Source organism: Bos mutus, chromosome 2 (assembly GCF_027580195.1).
Source record: "Bos mutus isolate GX-2022 chromosome 2, NWIPB_WYAK_1.1, whole genome shotgun sequence".
In the NCBI taxonomy this organism is placed as follows: domain Eukaryota; kingdom Metazoa; phylum Chordata; class Mammalia; order Artiodactyla; family Bovidae; genus Bos; species Bos mutus.
In genome coordinates, this window is record NC_091618.1 from 11,463,216 (window position 1) to 11,479,658 (window position 16,443).

A 16,443-nucleotide genomic window follows, 5' to 3' on the forward strand; every position below is an offset into this window, starting at 1 on the left:
AATAAAGAATCCATCTGCAACGCAGGATATGAGGGTTTGATCTCGGGGTCAGGCAGATCCCTTGGAGGTGGGCATGGCAACCCACTCCAGTATTCTTGCTTGGAGAATCCCATGGACAGAGGAGCCTGGCAGGCTACAGTCCATGGGGTCACAGAGTCAGACACGACTGAAGCGACTTAGCACACATACGTACTAGCCTCTGGCCAGCAGATGAATATGGGAGTGGTGAGAAAGCACAATTACTTGAAATGCAGGGTCCATCACTCCCTAGTGATAGCTGGTTAGTTGTTGCTTTAGTCATGTCCGACTCTTTTGTGATCCCATGGACTGTAGTCCTGCCGGGATCCTCTGTCCATGGGATTTCCTAGGCAATAATACTGGAGTAGGTTGCCATTTCCTTCTCCAGGGGATCCTGCATTGGCAGGCAAATTACCAGTGAGCCATATTGGAAGTCCAGTGATAGCTGGTTATATGACCCCAGCTTGATATAAATGGGAAAAGTAATTTAGCAGGTGTCAGAGACACTGGTCACTAACCTCTCTTGAGCCATGCTCTGTCATGGGGTGTTGAAAAGATTAAATGAGATGATAGATTGTAAAACACTTAGGACAAGGCCTGGCTTATTGTCAAGGCCCAATAAATAGCAGCTATTAGAATAACTGAGCCTGTGAGATAGACAAGGCAGGGACGCCTGCTTCCATTGGGCTGAAAGCAAACTGAGAATCAGAGAGGTCAGGTGGTTTGTTTAGCAGACATCTGGGAGAATCTGGCCTAGAGCCCAGGGTTCCTGTCCCCATAACTGTTGCTCCTTTTTGCCGCCAGGGTGAAGGTTTGCATTGTCGTAGGAGAGGGAACAGGCCTGGTGGGGAGTTTCTTGGCTACCCTCGACCCTCACAAGGGTAGAGCTCCCCGTGCCCTTATATAGTCTCTGAGTGATTTGTCTTGACTCAGCAGCTGGACCTCATTCCTCACTGTCAGCCTTCAGTTTACAGGCCATTAACTTCAGCCCTCCTGGGGGCTGGGCCAGATGGGCCTCTTCATCCCCCGCCCTCTACTCGCTTTCTCTCTCAAACACACACACTCACACACATACACACACTCCCTAAGTGTGTGCCATTGGCACTCAGTTCTATAAGCCACTTGCTGTGTGACCTTGGACAAGTCCTGTTCCTCTCTCGGCCTGCTTCTGCCATCTGTACCATGAAAGTCCTTGGGTCCAGTTGTGGCTGGTGGTCCTGCCAGCCTGATGTCTTGTGGACCCACTCTGTCTGTGGACTCCAGCCCCTTTCTCACAGCTCTCAGGCTCCAAGTCTACTGGATGGGTCCTCAGATTCTGGGATCCCAAGAGGTCCTGGGAGTCCCCTGGGCCAGCCTCAGCCCTGTATCTGAATTCCATAACATCCCCAAGGTGCTCATGCAGCCTGAGCCCACACTCCAGGAGAAGGGAGCTTATTCCATCCCCTCTTATCTGTGGACAAGAGTGGCAGTCAGAACGTTCTTGACATGAAGGTGAGATCTGCCTCCTTGGCCCTAGCTCTGACCCCTGGACTCCCATGTTTCTGCCCTGTGAGTGCACTTAGTGTTTGAACCATTCTGTGCTAAATGCTTTCCACACCATGGCCCATTTGATCCTCACAACAACCCTATGAGTTTAGGTACTGTTGTTAGTCCCACTTTATGGAAACTCTGGTAGAGGTTGAACAATTTGCCCAGGCCACATCACACAGTTAGCAGGGCCTGAGTCCTACTCTTAACACGTGCTCTCTAAGTCAATCTTAGCAGTACTGTCCCCACTGGAGCTACTTTGTAAATGTGTGCAGTGTTTTCAGTTATCATCATGATAGACATTTAGTGGGCTTGAGCTAAATTCTATCATTATATCACTGCTCCCCACGGGCACAGAGGCTGATAAGGGGACTGGGAGAGACTATAGAAAACAGACTTCCTTGGTTAGGGCCAGTTTGCTGGGGTCTTGAAGGATGAGTAGGAGTTCACCAAGTGCAGACGTGATGGAGGACATTGCAGGGAGGAGAATCGAAAAGGCCAGCAGGAGGCAGCGGGGCTTGGCTAAGCCTAAAAGGGTGGGTGAGCAGGGAGACAAAGTCCTTAGGCCCACCAGCCCCTCACCCAGTGTCTCTCCTTGTTCCCTGGCTCAGACGGAGCAGTGGTGTGCATGCTCCAGTTCCCCAACCCCAGCTGGTACTGGGACACGGTGACCAAGATCTGCGTGTTCCTCTTCGCCTTCGTCGTGCCCATCCTGGTCATCACCGTGTGCTACGGCCTCATGCTGCTGCGCCTGCGCAGCGTGCGCCTGCTGTCGGGCTCCAAGGAGAAGGACCGCAGTCTGCGGCGCATCACCCGCATGGTGCTGGTGGTAGTGGGCGCCTTCGTGGTGTGCTGGGCCCCCATCCACATCTTCGTCATCGTCTGGACGCTGGTGGACATCAACCGCCGCGACCCACTCGTGGTGGCCGCGCTGCACCTGTGCATCGCTCTCGGCTACGCCAACAGCAGCCTCAACCCCGTGCTCTACGCCTTCCTCGACGAGAACTTCAAGCGCTGCTTCCGCCAGCTCTGCCGCATGCCCTGCGGCCGCCGGGAGCCCAGCAGCTTCAGCCGCGCCCGCGAAGCCACGGCCCGCGAACGGGTCACCGCCTGCACCCCGTCCGACGGCCCCGGCGGTGGCGCAGCCGCTTGACCCGGGGCCGGCCGGCCCGCCGCGCGCCCCTCCGGAGGGACCCGGCGGTTAGGCGGAGTCCTAGTGGGGGCGGGGGCCACGACGCGGGGTGGGGCGGGCGGCGGCCCTGCCGTGGGGTGGATCGCTGGTCTGGGACCGGCTGGGAGTGGGCCGGTCGGCGGGGCGATGCCTCTAGGCCGAGCTCAAGGTCAAGGGCTTTGGGTTGGGGCAGGGGGAGCTCGCTAGCCCCGGGGAGTGGACCTGTGGCTCTGGGATTGGGCCGCTAAATCGGGGCCCCTTCGTTCTAGTTGGAGCTGGGTTGGCGGGAGTGAGAGCCTGGTCTGAGACCCGGCCCAGGACCAAGGAGGGCCGGTGCTGCGGACGGTGGAATCGAGCTTCAAGATCCGGCCCGGTGTGATGGGGGGGGGCCTCCTGTGGGTGTGAGTTGAAAGACGGGACGGTGAGGCTGACGGTCCAGCTCCGGATGGGGCTGGGAGAGAGGGCCTGTGTACAAACAATGGGGCCGCAGCTTGGAGTCGAGTCCCAGCCCGGAGTTCCAGAAAGGGGAGGGGCTCGCCGAGGTCCAGGCCCAATTTGCCATTTTTATGAACGAAGAGAAAATAAACTAGAAAGGATACACCTTTTCTCTCCTCGACAGTCGTTTCCCTGGAATGGGCAGGGAGGCGCAGCATCGAAGTGAGCTTGAGATGGGACAGTGGAGTTGCAGGACAGGGTAGCAAGCAAGACAGGCCTCAGCTGCGGCGGGGTCCCCACGGGGAGGAGTCAGGAGGGCTTGCAAATCCCAAACCAGAGCTGCCAGTCGGCCTCTGTGCCAAAGGCTGGTGAGGGGGGCTGAGGCAGAGGAAGGGGGCTTCTACTTTGAAGTTAGGTCCTCAAGCCACAGGGAGGACACTTTGGGGGTCCCCACGGCTGTGGCTTCTCTGGCCCAGATGCTGGAGGACAGAGGGCCACGCTAATAGCTCCCTGAGTGTAGGAGGCCCCTGGCTCTGGGTGTGTGTGGGGGGTGGGGGGGTGGTTTCTAAAGCACCAGGGTGGCATTTTCCTCCTCTCAGACACTGGCACCCTATAAGAACCTCCAAGAAATCCTCTCTCCCTTCTCCCAACATCTGGCTACTACACCCAGTATGTCTGATGAACTGCATCCCGGCCCTGGGACATGACTTGGAAGGGACTGGGGAGAAGAAGGCTTTTATAACCACAGTGCCAGCATCAGTCTGTGTCCCCAGGTCCCCACCCCCTGCGCGAGCTGCCCCATTCAAGCTGCTGAGGGCCAGGTCCACCAGACTTAGGCATAGAAGTTTTCCTTTTCATTTGGCATTTTATTCTGGCATCCCCAGGTCTTTGTTTCCCCCTATATCAGGGTCTGGTCTGTTCTCTGTGTCCCCCACCCCAAACTTCATCTCCACCATCCCCCCACCTCTCCCCTCTCTCCACAACACTGCCTCTGTCACATACACCCTGACTCCCTATTGAAGCTGTGTGCTGACATCTTTGTAAAAACAAATTTAATTTTCTTCCCTTTTTGGGACAGATGGAAAGACATTGACGTCTTTGTCTTAAACAGGGGAAAAAAAAAAACAAAACGATATACCTCTTCTCTCTTTGACAGTCATTTCCTTGGAACAAAAGCCTTTCTCCTCTCTGGGAGGCTGTCACTCCAGCAGGGGCTGAACTAGCAGTCTGGGGGTTGGGGCTCAGGCACCAAGGTGGGCTTTGGGCACAAGAGGGGCAGGGATGCCCTTAGTGGGCAAAACGTAGTCACCTTCTCAGGATGAGAAGCCCCAGACCTGGGAATGTCCTTCCTTCAGAAGTGGCTCCACTAGTGCCCTGGAAGATGTGGGATCATAGCCACACTCCGATCAGGCTGCTAAGCTACCAAGGCCTGGGGTCCCAGTCCACCTGGATCACTGTCACCATCCAGATGGAGCTTGTGACTATAAAGATCTCTCTGTCTGAATGGGTAAGGGGTTCAGCAAGGCAGGGGACACACTCCGGGACACTTGTTATCATCACTTGGGACCCCTCCTGCTAGTGCTTTCTGGAGATGTCATAGAAAGGGGACAATTTAGGAACCAGGGAAGACTCTTGAAGGTGGTGACATTGGAGCCAGGGCTGTTTATTCTCCTTGCAAACACTGGGTCCCCTTCAACCCCTCTGGGACAGGTCTGTCTTGAGGCTGCTCTGGACCCAGTCACTGCCGTTTCCTGTGGCTGTCTGGATCTGCCTGCTTGTTACCAATCCTGGTATATTTCGTCTTGGAGTCAGCAGGGGCTGGGTCCTGACCACGTGCATTTAAGGTAAAGCAAACATGTTGAAATCTACTTCCTGTGCGCACTGGGCTCTGGGACTCAGAAGTGAGTCCAATATGGCCCCATCCTCAGAAGGTTCGAGCCTATGCTTGGACCAAAGCATAAATGAATCTTTGCATCTCAGTGTGATGCATGTGAGGTGATAGGGAGCCCTGGGATGGGCGGGGGTGTCACAGGGAAATGCCTTTTCTAGCTTTTTACTGAAACCCATATTTGTAGCAATTCTGAGAAGGGTGGAAAGGGTCAAAGGGCCTTAAAAGATGACTAGGAGCTAGCCACCCAGAAGAGAGAACAGTGTGTACAAAAGCATAGAATGATCAAGTGCTTGGTAAACCCAAGAAATTGTGTGCAGCTGACTCATCGGGCTCAGTTGAATGCTTCCGTGTGCTAGCCCCCATGCCATGAGCTTGATGCCCATCATTTCTCTGGTCCATGACAGCCCAGTGGAGCAAGTAATACTGCCTTTATTTTAAACAAGAAGTCAGGCTCAGAGAGGTTGAGCCACTTACCCCTAATTCACAGAGCCCATTCGTGGTCGCAGAACTCAAGTCCATGGAACTCCAGGGTCCAAGTTTTCAGTGAATTCCGGGCATCATTGAAGTAGAAGAGCCTTAGTAGCCGGTATCCTGGGGTGACGTTTTTGAAAACTTAAAACTAAATGGAAAAATCTGAGGGAAAAGGGCAATTTTCCGTGAACTTTTGTTCCTCCTGAAGCTCTCCAAATCTTCAAGTTTCAAAGTGTATTGTGCATGATGCATTTTAAAGCTGCAAATTGACAATGTAATTCTAGATCATCACCGGGCTCTCAAAGCGGTGGAGTAGGTCTGATTTCCTACAAAATTTCCACTCCTCTCTTTTCAAGAGGTGGGAGGAAAGTTTTCACTTCTGGTTTCAAAATGTCCTACAGTTTTATATCTCTTCTTGTAATAGAAGTAGTGGTTAAAGCTGGGGTCAGAGCTTGGTTTTCCCTCTCTGTGTCTGTTTCCTCATCTGAAGAATGGACTTCCTTCATGGGATTGTTGTGAGGATTTAATGAATTAATGTATGTACAGGGCCCAGCACACGAGCTATTAACATGTGTAAAGTATCCATTATTACTCAAAAGTAGAGTTGCTGTGCAAGGTCAGAGCTGGAGGCCCAGATGGAAAAGGAGGTGAGCTTTCAGGGGTAGTGATGAAGAGAGAAGAGATGGGGGACCCAGCCTGGGGATCCCCTGCTTTTTAGGCTCAGGCGCCACCATGGAGAGTGAGAAGCTGCCAGAGAGGCAGGAGGAGGATGGGGAGAATGTGCTACCATGGAAACCGGAGGAGGAGGGCGTTCCCAGGGGGAGGGAGTGATGGATAATGTCAAGTGTCATGTAAGAGAGGTTGGGTGGGGAGGGCAGGAGAGTGAAGGGAGTAAACTGGAGCCTTCAGGTTCAGTCCTAGGTGTGGCCTGGAAGCCTCGACAGTGGATTCAGAAATCAGCTCTGATGTTAACTGTCTGGCTGTGTGACCTCTGTAAGGAATTTGCCCCCTCTGTGCTTCTGCTTCCTTCTAGACGTAAGACAAGGGAATGAATCAGCCTCTAATATGATGCTCAGTTTCTAGTAAGTGTCCTGATTTTGATGGATTCTTGACCACTTCTAGCATTAGGATCTTAAGCAAGTCACTTCACTTCCAAGTGCCCTCTCTGAAGGTCAGACAGGGCACATGAAAAGTGAAAGTGTTAGCGCTTAGTCGTGCCCGACTCTTTTTGACCCCATGGACTGCAGCCCACCAGGCTCCTCTGTTCATGGGGTTTTCCAGGCAAGGATACTGAAGTGGGTTGCCATTTCCTTCTCCAGGGGATCTTCCCGACCCAGGGATCGAACCTGGGTCTCCTGCACTGCAGGCAGATTCTTTACCGACTGAGCCACCAGGGTGCATAGTAGGCCTCCAAGCCAGGGTTCTCCTGTAATAAGAATGGGGGTGCTAGAGGCTGCTGTCTAGGGAGGTTTGCTTGGCTTGGAATTTGAGATGTTCCCCAAGATGAAGAGGGGTCACCATGTCCTAAGAGAGGAGGAGCAACAGTCCAGGTTGGGCCTCCGCTGGGCCCCTGGCCCAAGACCAGCCCCTTGGTTGTCAGCAGCAGATCCTCAGCCTGGCCTCTGCCTGCCTTTCCGCCTGGCAACTACCACAGATCCAGGCTGGGAGTCAGCTCAGGGGCTCCAAAACCCCTAGGAAGTGGTCCCCGTGGATCCCGACTCCAGCACTCACACACACAAACACACACACACACACACACCCTTTTCTCTTATCATTTATTTACTCATCATCATCTCTTCCTTTATTTCGTTTCTGGGCACTGCGCACATAGTATGGAGTCAGGGGAGGTGTTGGATGAGGAGCCTCTAGCAGGGGCTCGAATTGTAGGCTGGGTGGTTCTTGGGGAGGGCAGCTTGGAAATTCAAAATGGTAGCCGGAGGGGAGCTGATGTGGTCAGGATGGACCTCCTGATGGAGCAGAGCGCTACGCTTGGGGCTTGCTCAGTCTCTGGTTCATCGGCAGCACCTGCCACGAGTCCCAACTGTGTGCAGCTCTTCCCGGACATGGAGTGCCTTCGCATCTCCATCTTGGTGAGAGGCCAGTGTCATCACCACAGGGAATACAGACAGCACGTAGGGCCCTTTGTTGTTCTAGGCACTAGACGTGGGGTAACACTTCATCTTCACAGCATAACTATGAATAGGCATTACTGTTACCCCTATTTTATAGGTGAGAAAACTGAGGCTCAGAGAGGGCAATGACTTGCCTAAGGGCACACAGCTGGTCCATGGCTGGTCTGGCTAGAATGCTGTCTTGGGTCTGTCAAGTCCACTTCCTCTGCTTGCCTGACTCCCAAGCGGACACTCTGTGATTACACGAAGGGGTACTAGGGAGACCCTCGTGTCCAGCTCACAAGTGTGAACGGAGCACCCTCCCTGGCAGGCTCTGTGTCTCATCACCTGGGCGGCAGGGGCACCAGCCGGCCGCCCGAGAAACTGCTGTGACTTTGGTAGTTGCTTCTCTCCCATCCAGTCCCCCTCTGCCTCGGAAGACTGCTTTGCTCTGTGAATTTGTGGGCTGCCTACCATGTCTGTGCTGTGTGACCTCAGGAAGTCACTTCACTCCTTGAGCCCATTTTGTCCATCGTGGACGATGATGCTCCCCTGGTAAGAAGTTGTGGGGATTTACAAAGAAGCTATGAGTGAAGGACCTGTCTGTGTGGGTCACACAAGCGTTCCTGGCAACTGAACTGCAATGACACACAGTAGTTGTTTTACTGAGTGGAGGAGAGAGGTGCTTGGCATGCAGTGAGTGCTCAACAAATGGAGCTTTTTTTAACATTATCTAATGTTCTTGTTTATCCCTGCTCCGACCCCGTCTCTGAATGCTGTAGGTTGGTCAGGAGCAAAGAACTTTCCTTTTTAGCCATCTGCTTGAGTTTGAGTTTCAGAAGGTGGGACAGCATGCATTGGAGAAGCAAACTTCAAGAGGATGTCTTCTCCCCAAGTACCTTCTACAGAGCTGGCTCCTTTGGTCCTTGCCGGGTCTCCGAGACCCTAGATTGGGGCACAGCCTGGGAGGGAAGAAAGGTCCCCAGGTGGCACTGGCCTGGGCCTCCTGGCTTGCATGGTTGAGTCACGGGGATGGAGTCCCCTGGCAGGTGTCATTGCAGGCGACATCCATCCAATGGGCTCATCTTCTAGAATCTCCTCTTGAAACGAGTCCCAGGCCAGTAGACAGGGAACGTGGGTTTGACTCTCCATCTCCCACTTGCTGTGTGCCCCTGGGCAGGGCTCTGTCCCTCTCTGAGCCTCTGCACCATGGACATGGGTTGATGGATTCTGAGGGCACTGTCTTCCTGGGAGAGAAAGAGATGGTTCCCTCATGTTTCTTGATCCCAGAAACAGACATCTATTGGTAAAATGCCCTGGGGATTTGGCAGAGACTGGGAGAACCAGAGGCCCTCTAGGGGTCCAGTGTGTGTCATTGGAGTGGGTGAGGGAGGCAGGCATGTCAGAAACGAAGCTTGACTCAGACACCTGGCTTTTGCCTCTCCCAGGTTCCATTTGGGGACCAAGGACCCGACTTTCTGTTTTCCCAATAAAGTGAGCCCTGTTCTCAGTGTCTGCAATCTCCGGCTGTTTCTTTTGCTCACCCACTTTGGTCCTCTCGTGAGGGGAGCCCAGTTTGTGGGGGGATGACCTAGACCTGCCTGCTCACAGAGCGAAAATATAGCCCCACCCTCAGGACCTGACTCAGAGGGTGATGTGACACTGTCCTGAAGAACCCCGTCTGGGACTTCCCTGGTGGTCCAGTGGTTATGAATGCAGGGGACGTGGGTTCGATCCCTGGTCAGGGAACTAAGATCCCACATAACTCAGGGCAACTAAGCCCACCGCAATTACTGAGCCCGTGTCAAAAACTGATCTGATGGGAGAAGGCGACACAAGAGACAGCTGTAGCCACTTCCTAGCATGTGCCCCACCCCTTCCCTCCAGATTGACTCCGCCTTCTTCCCTGTGGCCCACCCCCCTAATCTAAGGGCCCACATGCTCGCAAGCCTGTTGGGGCTCCCACTAATCCCCTCTCCCTCCCTCTCCCTCCCCTCTCCCTCCCCTCTCCCTCCCCTCTCCCTCCCCTCTCCCTCCCCTCTCCCTCCCCTCTCCCTCCCCTCTCCCTCCCCTCTCCCTCCCCTCTCCCTCTCCCCCCTCTCCCTCCCCTCTCCCTCCCCTCTCCCTCCCCTCTCCCTCCCACCTGCCCTACAATGGCCCTGCCTTTGGTCATGAAAGTGAAAGTGTCTCAGTCGTGTCCGACCCTTTGCGACCCCATGGACTACACAGTCCATCGAATTCTCCAGGCCAGAATACTGGAGTGGGTAGCCTTTCCCTTCTCCAGGGGATTCTCCCAACCCAGGGATCGAACCCAGGTCTCCAGCATTGCAGGCAGATATCTTTACCAGCTGAGCCACCAGGGAAGCCTTTGGTCATAGAAGACCCAAATCTCCTCTGTGCGCGTTCAAGGCCCCCCTAGGAGCGGAAGTCAGAGCCTGAAGCCTCAGAGAGCGTCCCCACCTCCTCAGGGTTCTCCTCAAATAGATGCTGGCCCCGAGGTTACTCTGTAACTTTGGAAGGTGGACTTCCTGTCCCAGGACCTGCCTCCCCGCCGTGTGAGACCAGGTCCTGAAGAAAGCATCGAGGCACAGAGCCCCTCTTCCCCTCGAGACAGCCTCCCTTCTGAGCCCGGAGCCCTAGTCCTGGGCTGCCCACCTGGGGCCTGCTGTGTCGAGGGGGTGAGGTCCAACACGGGGGAGACTCGGAGCTCAACCGCGACCCCCAGCGGCAGTGTGGGCGGCAATGGCAGCGGGGCTACCAGGCTGCTCCGGGGAGGAAGGGGGCCTGACTGCTTGGCCTCACCCTCCTCAAAGAACCGCCCAGAGGCCCTACAGCTCTGCCCAGAGCCAATCCTCCCAGAGGCTGGAAAGAACAGCTCTGAGGGTGTGTGTGGGGGGGGGGGGGGGAGAGGAAGCGTGCACCAGAGCTTTAGGCGTTTGAGTATGTGCACGCTAGAGATTTTCTTTCTTCATCGCTGTATGTATGCCCCGAGGAAAAGCATATCTGCGGGACCACTCCGGGCATCTCTTTCCTTATTTGTAAAATAGGAGAGCAGTTACTGTAACCAGGATTCTCTTCAGGACCCAACAAGACAGCAGCTGTCGTGTAACGAGGGCGCATTATTATTGATGGGGAAACACATTCTGCTTTTCACCTTCAATAGCTTCCAGTTGCCTGAAAAGTCCAGATGATTTCTCCGTGCTCCTTCCCAATGGAGGATGCTAGGAGCCTGAGCTCAGTCTTGCCTGTCCACCACCTCAAAAGCCCTTGGAGAGAGAAGGGGACCCTCTACAGGGACAGGGCTACCGAGGCCCAGCCCAAGGACGGGCAGTTCTCAGAGAAATGGGGCAGGTGGTGCAGGCTCCTCTCAGGTGCCAACGTCATCACACTTCCAGGTCAGCGCCGCTTCCTCTGCCTCCAGGAAGCCTTCCTGGATTGCTCTGTGCTGACCCTTGGCCCTGCTGGGATATCTTGCATCTGCTATCAGACCCCCACTCCACTCCCATGCTGAGCAAGACCTGCCCTTTCTCAGAAGGTCGCTGGGCCCCCACAGCACTGCCCAGACTCGGGAACCTAGCTGTTTTCTAACGGGGCGTGGGGAGGGGTAAGGAAATATGGTGGAAAGGAACACAGGTTTTTTTTTTTTTCCTTCATTGATGTTTATAGTCATTATAGAATGCTCATTATAGAGACTGAGAATAAGCTTAAAAAGAAGGGGGAAACATCACCCATAGTTCCCCATTCTGTTAACATTTGAAAGTACTCCCTTTACCCAGGGGAGCCCCTGGAGGTCCACCATGATTCTAGAACCCTCTGAAATGGGGTCTGCACTCTGTGTCATTAAAAGACGCTTGCTCCTTGGAAGAAAAGCTATGACAAACCTAGACAGCGTATTAAAAAGCAGAGATATTACTTTGCCGACAAAGGTGCGTATAGTCAAAGCTATGGTTTTTCCAGCAGTCATGTATGGATGTGAGAGTTGGACTATAAAGAAAGCTGAGTGCCGAAGAATTAATGCTTTTGGAGAAGACTCTTGAGAGTCCCTTGGACTGCAAGGAGATCCAACCAGTCCATCCTAAAGGAGATCAGTCCTGGGTGTTCATTGGAAGGACTGATGTTGAAGCTGAAACTCCAATACTTTGGCCACCTGATGAGAAGAACTGACTCTTGAAAATACCTGATGCTGTGAAAGATTGAGGGCAGAAGGAGAAGGGGATGACAGAGGATGAGATGGTTGGATGGCATCACTGACTCAATGGACATGAATTTGAGTGAACTCGGGGAGTTGGTGATGGACAGGGAGGCCTGGCGTGCTGCAGTCCATGGGGTCGCAAAGAGTCAGACTTGGCTGGACAGGACTGAGCCACTGAACTGAACAAGGAGACAAGCTCATTTCCCAGACGCCTCTGCCACCTACTGGTCTTGTGTGGCATTAGCACCCTTATTTGGTCCCCACTTTCCCCTGTTCTTGGAGAAGGCAATGGCACCCCACTCCAGTACTCTTGCCTGGAAAATCCCATGGATGGAGGAGCCTGGTAGGCTGCAGTCTATGGGGTCACAAAGAGTCGGACACGACTGAGCGACTTCACTTTCACTTTTCGCTTTCATGCATTGGAGAAGGAAATGGCAACCCACTGCAGTGTTCTTGCCTGGAGAATCCCAGGGACGGGGGAGCCTGGTGGGCTGCCGTCTATGGGGTCACACAGAGTCGGACACGACTTAAGTGACTTAGCAGTTCCCCTGTTCTGCTGTCCACAGCTGATTCACCTGGCAAGCTCTCTCATCCCTGGAAGCTGTAGACTGGAACTGGTTCCTGAAAGAGGGTCTTGAACGAGGGGGGCCATTCTGTTGGGAGTATTGGATGAGCATGGAGAACTATGACTGACCATCCATTAGTACCAAGCACTCTTATCCTTTCAAGTTATTACCTCTTTTATTCTTTCTACCCCATGGGCCTTATGCAGTGCCTGGCACATGAAAAGTCATAATAAATATTTAAAGTGAATAATTAAAAACACCTTAAAGTGAGTATTTTTGACAAATGAGGAGCTGGAGGCTCAGAGAGGGGAAGTGACTTGCCCAAAGTCACACAACAGCTTCCTCTGATAAGACATTGCTCCAGAGAGAAAGAGAAGGAAGACACAATGAAGCTGAAATATTTACTAGGACCTACAGGAAATCCAGCCCAGATTCCAACCCCCAGAGGACCAGAGGAAACACCCAGAGATGGATGAGGTCAACCTGGAGGGATGATTTTCCCACCCAAGAAGAATCCCCTGAGCTGCTAACTCAAATCCATTCATTCAACTAATAATGCCAACAGAGTGGCAGGCTCTGTGCTAAGACAGAGGATAAGCAGTGAGCAAACAGACAAAAGTCCAGTCTTTCCCCTTATTCAGCATGGGCTCCAAAAGGGCCCCTCTTCCTTGCTGTCCCACTCCCATGGCCCCTGGGACCACTTTGAGCCTCTCTTCACCATCCTGGCTGTGCTGAGTGGATACAGAATCCAGAATGAGACTGGAGGGAGATGTGAGTCAGGGGTGGGAAGGATGGTTCAGCCCTGACTGTCCAGTACTGAGGCTGAGCAAAGACAGCCTGAAACCTGGGCAGGCAGACTTAGTGCTACTGAACCAGGTTCATCTGCTTGACATGCAGCATGTCAGATGCTGAGATGCAGAAGTTTGCAGCAGTTATTGCTGTTCAGTTGCTAAGTTATGTCTGAATCTTTGCAACCCCATGGACTGCAGCACGCCAGGCCTCCCTGTCCTTCACTATCTCCTGGAGTTTGCTCAAACTGGTCCATTGAGTCGGTGATGCCATCCAACCATCTCATTCCCTGTCATCCCCTTCTCCTCCTGCCCTCAGTCTTTCCCAGAATCAGGGTCTTTTCCAGTGAGTCAGTCCTTTGCATCAGGTGGCCAAAGTATTGGAGTTTCATCTTCAGCATCAGTGCTTCCAATGAATATTCAGGGTTGATTTCCTTTAGGATTGACTGGTTTGATCTCCTTGCAGTCCAAGGGACTCTCAAGAGTCTTTTCCAGCACCACAGTTCGAAAGCATCAATTCTTTGGTACTCAGCCTTCTTTATGGTCCGACCCTCACATCCATACATGACTACTGGAAAAACCATAGTTTTGATGGACCTTTGTCAGCAGAGTAATGTCTCTGCTTTTTAATATGCTGTTTGTCATAGCTTTTCTTCCAAGGAGCAAGGTCTGTTAATTTCATGGCACAGTCACCATCCATAGTGATTTTGGAGCTCAAAAAATACAAAATCTGCCACTATTTGCAGCAGAGAAAGGGTTTATTAACAAGGCAGCCAAGTGAGGAGACAGGAGAAGAAATCTCAGATCTGCCTCCCTGAAGGTGAAGGGCTGGGGATGTTTATGGGATAAAGAAGCAGAGTCTCAGCATTGGTAAAGGTGGTTGGAGGTGGGGAAAAGGTGAGGTAATCGGGGTTCTGTGCAGGTGCATCTGAGTGACATGGCTTCTTTCTAGGATGTATGCTCAACAATGGAGGTGCTTAGCATGATCTGGGGAGAAGGCAATGGCACCCCACTCCAGTACTCTTGCCTGGAAAATCCCATGGACGGAGGAGCCTGGTAGGCTGAAGTCCATGGGGTCACTAGGAGTCAGACACGACTCAGCGACTTCACTTTCACTTTTCACTTTTATGCACTGGAGAAGGAAATGGCAACCCACTCGTGTTCTTGCCTGGAGAATCCCAGGGACGGGGGAGCCTGGTGGGCTGCCGTCTATGGGGTCACACAGAGTCAGACACGACTGAAGTGACTTAGCAGCAGCAGCAGCAGTAGGATCTGAGGGTGGAGTTTTTGGCCTTTGTTGTCCAAAGGTCATTCATCTGACTTCTGTGCAGGCCCAGTTTTAGGGTGAGTGGTCTGATCCAGTCCTAGCCAGCTTGAACTGGACGGGAGCTGACTCCAAGCTCCTGGAAAACAACATAAGCTCCTGTTACCGTAGTGACCCATATCTCAGAGGTGTTATCTATAGGGGTGATTAAGGAGTCAGAAAATAATTAAGTCAGCTTGGTCAGTGGAGGCAGGTTACAAGCAGAGGGTTTTTGTTTTTGTTTTTTTTTTCAAACCATTCCCTTACCTGCTGTTCTGTAAGACAAGCCCAAGAATTTCTAATAGTTACCTGTTTCTGTTAACCCTATGTGGCATGGTTTCAGGATTTTTTAATCCTATGGGGTACAGTTTCACTAGGTTTGAATATATCCTTGGCTACTAACTTGTTCTGTGACCTTGGTCACATCCGTTATCCTTGCTGCTGCTGCTGCTGCTGCTGCTGCTGCTAAGTCGTTTCAGTCATGTCTGACTCTGTGCAACCCCATAGATGGCAGCCCACCAGGCTCCCCCGTCCCTGGGATTCTCCAGGCAAGAACACTGGAGTGGGTTGCCATTTCCTTCTCCAATGCATGCAAGTGAAAAGTGAAAGTGAAGTCACTCAGTTGTGTCCAACTCCTAGCGTTATCCTTGCTAGGCCTCTGGTAAAACAACTTGATCTTAGTGGTTTCAACTCTTAGTTTCTTAGAAGGGCTGGGGGAGGCCAAGCAAACAGAATTTCCATATCCTCTTACACCCATCGCTTCACTCAGCATAGTCCTGCTTCTCTCTGTTTCTTACACTGAGCTTCTGTGGCTAAATGAGTTTGATATCACTTGGACTCGTCCATCTCAAGGTTACTGCCAGGCCTGAAAATTTTAAGACTCAGTCTCCATCTTACCTGATCACCAGATTATGAGCTAGAGGAGGGCTGGGACTGGGTCTGAGTCCTTTCTTTGTCTCTCACCCTCCACCCCTCAGGCCTCGCTGAAGAGGAGGGCCTTAGGATGTCCATCTAGGCTGACCACACGTGGATGACACCCTATGGACAGCACTTCAGGGATTCAGACAATGACTCTATACGGACCAAAGTGCCAAGCACAGTGCTGGCACTGCCTGGGGAGGTGAGGGCAGGCAAAGAAGGCTTCCTGGGGCTTATGGCCTGGGACCTCCCAGTCTGGAAAGCAAATGAGGGTTGGCCTGGATGGAACAGAAGATCCCCGAGCAGTCCTGGCTGGAGCAACCTAGCTGTTAGGATGTGGCCACACACAAGGTCCAGGTTGGCAGCTCTGGAGGACATGGGTGAAGAGCCTGGCTGTGGGGTATGGCAGTGGGGCTGGGGTGAAGGGGATTGGTTGGGAGACACGAACCCAGCTCCTGCTCTGGCTTCAGAATTCCCACATCTCCCATGTGTACCTAATACTTGACCCTGCCAGGCCTAGGGGTGGACTCACCATGAGGTCTATGTGTCAGTCAAGGCTTTGCACTCGAATAGGTCCTTCCCTAGGAAGGACCCTGGCCTTGTGTTCACAAGGTCGTAAATGTCTATAAAATTTGCAAAAGTGAAATACATTAACTTCAGTTGGTTAAGAGCACCGTCTCTTTCCATTCTGATTTTCCCTTCTTCCCACTTGTGTCCTGCAGCCTTGAGTGGCTACATGCATGCGTACTAAGTCGCTTCAGTTGTGTGTGACTCTTTGCAACCCTATGGACCGTAGCCCGCCAAGCTCCTCTGTCCATGGGATTCTCCAGGCAAGAATACTGGAGAAGGTTGCCATGCACTCCTCCAGAGGATCTTCCTGGCCCAGGGATCGAACCCATGTCTCTTATGTCTCCTGTATTGGCAGGCTGCCTCTTTACCACTAGCGCCACCTGGGAAGCCCTAAGTGGCTACAGGCATTTTTTATTTCTTTGTTGTTCAATCACTAGGTTATGTCAGACTCTGTGATCTCATGGACTGTATCATGCCAGGTT

The 16,443-nt window shown here is 52.8% G+C and overlaps 1 protein-coding gene across 1 annotated transcript in view; it reads left to right on the forward strand.

Annotated features, from left to right (window-relative positions):
* The window catches only part of OPRD1 (opioid receptor delta 1), a 46,524-nt gene extending 37,433 nt beyond the window's left edge, over positions 1 to 9,091 (forward strand). Inside the window, exon 3 of the mRNA XM_070384228.1 lies at positions 2,157 to 9,091. Within this exon, the coding sequence (XP_070240329.1) occupies positions 2,157 to 2,698 (542 nt within the window). The 3' untranslated portion in view covers positions 2,699 to 9,091. The remainder of the gene's footprint in view (positions 1 to 2,156) is intronic.
* Positions 9,092 to 16,443: the final 7,352 nt, after the last annotated feature.